At 35.0% G+C, this 6,310-nt stretch overlaps 1 protein-coding gene across 1 annotated transcript; it reads right to left on the bottom strand.

The window, feature by feature from the left end:
• Positions 1-225: 225 nt before the first annotated feature.
• On the bottom strand, positions 226-5,653 carry LOC121429999. The gene is made up of 2 exons (XM_041627266.1): positions 5,529-5,653; positions 226-2,364 (listed from the first exon to the last, which is right to left on the bottom strand). The coding sequence occupies exon 2, from the start codon at positions 2,324-2,326 to the stop codon at positions 668-670; it is 1,659 nt and encodes a 552-aa protein (XP_041483200.1). The 5' UTR covers positions 2,327-2,364; positions 5,529-5,653; the 3' UTR covers positions 226-667.
• Positions 5,654-6,310: the final 657 nt, after the last annotated feature.

The following is a 6,310-nucleotide window of genomic DNA, read 5'->3' on the forward strand; positions in this document are numbered from 1 at the left end:
AAAAATCCATCAAAGAATAAAAAAGTTGAATTTCAAACAATAGAAATGTCATTTTCTCAAGAAAATTGATGTTTTTTTTCTATTGTACATTCAGTATATTAGCAAACAAATCATTTCACGCACGTTCCTAAAAAAATAAAATAAAAGAGTCATCACGAACAATTATAAAAAATGAAATTTATGAGTTTTACGTCACATAACTTACGAGGCATCTGCACATTTATGACGTCACAAATCCAATTCATTTTCCTCAAACCTTCACCCACCAATATTTTTTTAATAATTTGTTTCTGTTAATTTTGCACCAATCCTTTCTTCATGGAGGGCTACCCCTTTAACAAGAAAGCATTTATGTTTCAAACAGTTTAAAACATTCAAATTCTAAACACCTCAGCTAGTGAATTCTGTATATAGCCTAGTAGACAACGGGTTAACAGATATATTCAGTTTACGGGAAAACTATGACATTTAAGATCTTGGGCATTCATTGAACTGAAATATCATTTGGAGAGTGACAGCTGATTTATACTGATATAAAAAAGCACTAGCTATATTACTCTTTTGGAGATCAATTGAAAAATAAACACCATTCAAAGTGCCTAATTTGACAGGTCTATGATTTCCTTTGAAACACAACAATCATCACTCGTTATTGAGATTTAATGATTTACAAGATAAATGTCTTCTTGTAAAGAAGAAGCTTGTCTCCATCAAATCCTACCAGGTTACCAGAAGGAGTAACAAGACAAGGGCTGAGGTAGATAACGCGATCTGATCTCACGTATTCCACGATCGTCTTTGCCTGGATGATACCATCACGTGACACCTGATCAACTGCGTAGGTTTTACCCGCGACTCGGTAAGTGATGTAGATTGTGTCTGTCAGTTTGTCAACGCGACATTCTGATTCCCTCCACTCATCACAGTGTATGACAGCCTTCTTTTCTCCTGATCGTGAGATGACAGTGAATTCATTACGCCCTGTTTTCACAACGATATCACCTGATGACAAGCCTTGTATCCCACCACGCACCTTCTTACCCTGCATGGTAATAGTGTTGACAATCTTACCATCACCAGGGTTTATGACGTATATGTTAGACTGACCGTACTGAGCAGCGAGGATCATCCCATCCCTGTCGACATCAACATACACACTATTACCGCCTCCATTCCTTGGTATGCTGATGTCTCTAATCACCTTCCATTGTCTGTCATAGAGAGTGATACATCCATCCAACCTGTCACCCTTCCAATCACATCTCCACTTTCCACATACTATTACGTTTCTGTTTAGGGGGGCACATGACGTAATGCCCATGTTACTAACTCCATCAATGACTTTCTGTGTGTGTTGAGTGTTAATGTTTGTAACATACATGTCATGGTTCTTTGCGTCTTCCACACATATCTCATCATCACTGATCAAACCACGCACCCACGGCTTATTTACACCAGATGGAATGTGGATTGACTTGACAAGTTCCCATTTACCGATATACCCATCAATTCTACAGCAGTATTCTCCACCTACTTCCCCCTCTACAAACTTCACTCTCTCAACTTCACTCTGTATTCGGTCAAGACAGCCGCTTACATCTTGATGAAAGTTCAAACTTAAATTTTCCTCAATAGATGCTAGTACTTGAGGAGCTTCATTCACCAATGTTTCATCTTGTTGGTTTATACGTGTGATGGTTGATTCAATATTCTTCATAGTGTTTAGCGCATGCTGATTCTTACTAGTAAGATCGTTAATCTTCTTAGTAACTTCGTCACTGATTGTCTTTGTATCTGATAAAAGTCTTGCTTCTCTCTCTTTGATGGTAGTTTGTTCCTTTTCGATATCGATGTTGCAATCCTTGATGCGTTTTTCTCTCTTCTCATTTATTTTCCGTATTTCTTCATCCGCCTCCTCGTTAATCACCCTAATCAAGTTTACTTCTCTTTCTTTCACATTCTTTAACTTGTCTTCGAATGTCTCTTGTAGTTTATCGTTGACTGTCTGAAGATGCTTACTGGAAGAAGAAGAAACGGCATTTATTTTAGATTCGACCTTCTGAAGTAGTAATTTCGTTTCCTCTATCAAGGGCTGTTTCTCCTCCAGATTTCCTCGCCTTTCAAAGATGACATCCTCGATGTCGTCTAGCTCACATGGTTTCTGGTGAACTTTGGTCGCACATTTATGACAGATAGGAATTTTGTGTTGTTTACAGAAAAATGTGATTGGCTCACCATGCTTGTCACATGACCATGTCATGTCATGGCCTTTTCTTGTACGAAGCTGCTTGTCCTTATCCTCCTTTGTTTGGAACTTAGACGCCATGGCGAATTTGAAGACAGACAATGTAGCCTTGACCGGACCTTTGAAAAATATATACAAGTTAACTTTTAATGTTCAACGCGAGAAAGAAGCTTTGGACCAATATGGATAATGAAATATGGGGATAATGTTTGCACAATTTATAGCATATTTGCCATCAGGAGTATTGATTAACGTATTTTATTTTATCGTTAATCATTTACTAGAAGGTTAGGTTTTATTTTTTTATACAAGTCTATTATAGTCCAGTAGAAACCTTCTATACCTGGAAAATTTGTTTTTTTGTTGATTTGAGTTCTAAATGGGATTTGACGTAAATTTAGTTTGATTGACACATTGGCACCCTTTGGCATTTTTATTAGCATAATTATGTAATTATACATGTAATATGTTGTTAGTCTTACTGGAAACAAAAAAATACCCTTTTTAAGGGTTCCTGTAATGAGGAATTCATTCATGACCATTTTTATTTTCAAGTAAAGAAGACATTGTAATTAAAGCTATTAGCAAAATGAGCTTATCAGCAGAAGTAATATTATAAACCCTTTGGTAAATGACATGACTGAGAACACCAAAAGGATATGGGTTTCTACGAAGAGGAATTAAGTTATGACAATGATTTCCTTTTTTATGCAGTCACATTTACGCAATTAGCATAATTAGCATAATTCATCAATTAACATACATGTGCAATGTATATTTTATTTGTCATTTTATATCCACAAAACCTGAAAACATGAATAATACAGCTATTCTAAGGTTTAATATGACAAGAAATTCATTTCTGATGATGGCTTTCCATTTTAAGCAATTCCTTGTCGTAATCTCCATAATTAGTATAATTAATTAACATAAGAATGTTATATACAAGGATTTCTGTGTTATATCATAATCATGTAGAAAGCATAAAACATGAAAAATGCAGCTCTTCTATGTTTTTCTATGACGAAGAATTCATTGACATAAACCTTCCTTTCTAATTAATGTATTACTCATAATCAGCATAATTACCATAGAAAACGCTAATTAGCACAAGTGTGCAATATCAAGATTTCTTTGTAATTTTGTAAACTAGAAAGCCTAAAAACATAAATAATACAGATCTTCTATGGTTGTCTATAACGAGAAATTCATTTTGACAATGATTTTCCTTTTTATGCAGTGACATTTATGTAAATAGCATAATTTACCAATTAACATTCATGTGCTTTATACATGTATATATATTTCTTACATTCTGTCACAGTGGACTTAGAATTGCATCTACTTGCGCGTATCTTAAAATTATACAGATTAAGAGAGAGGTAAAATAGAGAATGTAAGAATGGGCTTTTTGTGCCATTGGTGGTGAATAGTGGTGAATGACAGAGAAAGATGATGAAATGAGAATAGTGATGAGATTAGTGATGAAATTGGGAATTAATTTTCTAATGTGAAAGAGGTCCTAATAGGCCAGAGGTCATTGAAATGTCTGTGAGTAGATTTGCTGAAAGAGGTTTAATTTATTAGTGTGAAAGGGTCTAGTCTATAGAATCTTTAATGCAAGAGTTAATTGAGCTGCATGCCTTATTTTATTCAGCCCAGGATAGGCTTCTGTGTTTAAGAATTTTCAGGTGCAAATATGCAAATTAACTTTGGACATGTTCATTGTACTGGACATGTAGAAATGTACACTTGGGGCAGACACGCCCAGCCAGTTAGAGAAGGAGGACATGCCAAGCATGGGTATGGATCCTCAGGAGATTTTGTTCATTTTATAATTTCTTCAATAATTTCTAGTCTAGTCTTCTAATTCTCCTACTTTGAGAACAGGAGAAGAACCTGTTTTGACAGGGTATTTCATCAATTCTTCATATGCTTAGTTGACAAAATGACAAAGATATATATTTGAATATATACATGTATATATTCAAATATATATCTTTGTAATTTTATATCCCCAAAACCGGAAAATATGAATTATATATGCAGCAATTCTAAGGTTTGATATGGCATGGTATTTCCTAATTTGCATAATTAGTATAATTCACTAAATAAAATATGTATGTTTTATACAAGGATTTCCAGATTTAATATCTAGAAAGCCTAAAAATTTGTGAACAATATTCTTCTATGGATTTCTATGACGAAAGATTCTTCCATAGAATCGCTGCATTGTTTATGTTCTCAGGTTTTGTGGATTAAGTAACAAAGAAATATGTATATACCACATGTATGTTAATTGTTGAATTATGCTAAGACTGAATAAAAATGCATTAAACAGTGTTTATGATACAAAAGGTTCATTTGTTTTCATGTTTCCATAAACATTCTTAAGAAATGATTTCTTAATCAGTGAAGTCTCGAAAACTTCCTCAGATGTTCGAACCGGTAACAACCATGACAATGTTCTAAATACATAATTCTACATTATTTCTATGATTGTGTTCTCTATATATTTTGAGGTTATGATATAAGTCTTGAAGGTTAAGTGGGGTTTTTTTCTTCCCTTTTCGGTCAATTCGTCACCTGATTATCCGTTAATAAATCATGATTAAAATGAAACGGCAACATTTAAATGAAGTCAGTAGGTTACAAATGAATTGTTTGCGATGAGTCATATCTAGAAAAAGAACGAAAAAACTACAACATTACAAATATAGAAAATGATTAAACGAATATAGATGTGATTATACTTCACCCCCCCCCCACACACACACACACATACCTTAAAAACGTGTACAAAAATATAAGATTGACCATCTGATTGTGATGTTTTGCATGACAAGCCCCCCCCCCCCCCCCCCCCGGTCCGGCCAACACTTTCAAAACCGTTCCGCGCCCCATGTTAGGTCTATAAATTGATTTTATTTCCTGTTCTGAAATCTAGTTTCTTATTCAATTCATATATTTATTTTTAATACTTCAATGATTTTGCTACATGAAAATTGCCTACGCTCAGTAAAGACCTTTTAAGATGTCAACCTATTATGCCCATTAGGATTGACCGCAGTATTTAAAATGTAAATTTATTTGAATGCTCCACCCCCCCCCCCCCCCCCTCCGTATACTTGCTCATTACGTTACCATATTACTGAATAATCTGACAAAATTCTACTTATTCTCCTTTTTAAGAGTTGTTTCTTTCTTCTTAAGAAGGAGAAGAAGCAGAATTTTTTTACTTCTTCCAGAATAAGTGCTGCTTTAAAGTGATGAAGATACTTACCATTAAACTCCTACATGTAGATCTAAAGACAATCGAAGCTACAGGTTGCGTTTCTTGTGTTAAAGCCAAACGGGTGTATCCCGTGCACAACTTCACAGACGCCACGGTGCAGTGCACTGACTGCGTGATATGAGTATGGATGACTGGAAAAAGAGACTGCTTTTTGTATTCATGATAAATCTATTCACTAAAAATGTTTTTCATTTGCAATAATAGTGATAATTTGGACTTTGTACTTTTGGCTGTTTTTTTATGTAGAACGTTGATTATAATGAGTGTCTCTCAACATAATATAAAAACAAGTGTGGAGAAAGATGTTGTGGGGTAAAAAGACTGAGAGGACAGAGGTAAATAGTCTATCAAGTACATTGATATATGCAGAGAATCTAAGCAGCGAACCTAATGCGTCAGATACATAAAAAGGAGTAATAGCTTGCAAGCAATGGCTTCAAGCATAAGCAGTTACTAGCCAAGCAAAAGATCATGCATTAGCAATTATTTCGTATCATAACCCTTTGCTTGTGCTTTAACCCTTTTCTTGCCTTCATACAGTAATTGATAGCGGTTTCAACGATAGCGACGTCACTCCGCGCTACATAGTCCAGATTGGACCTTGGTCTCACAGGCCTAATTCATTCCCCATAGACTCATGTGTTAAATTGGCACTTTAAAAAATTCATAAAAAATAAGGATGAAATTCGGGGGTCGAATGTTTACTACCAGTGGATAGGATTTATATCTGGCAATCCATATCTGACCAGAAAAGGGTCCCTCGACCGGCT

The sequence above is a fragment of the Lytechinus variegatus genome, chromosome 16 (genome assembly GCF_018143015.1).
Source record: "Lytechinus variegatus isolate NC3 chromosome 16, Lvar_3.0, whole genome shotgun sequence".
NCBI lineage: Eukaryota > Metazoa > Echinodermata > Echinoidea > Temnopleuroida > Toxopneustidae > Lytechinus > Lytechinus variegatus.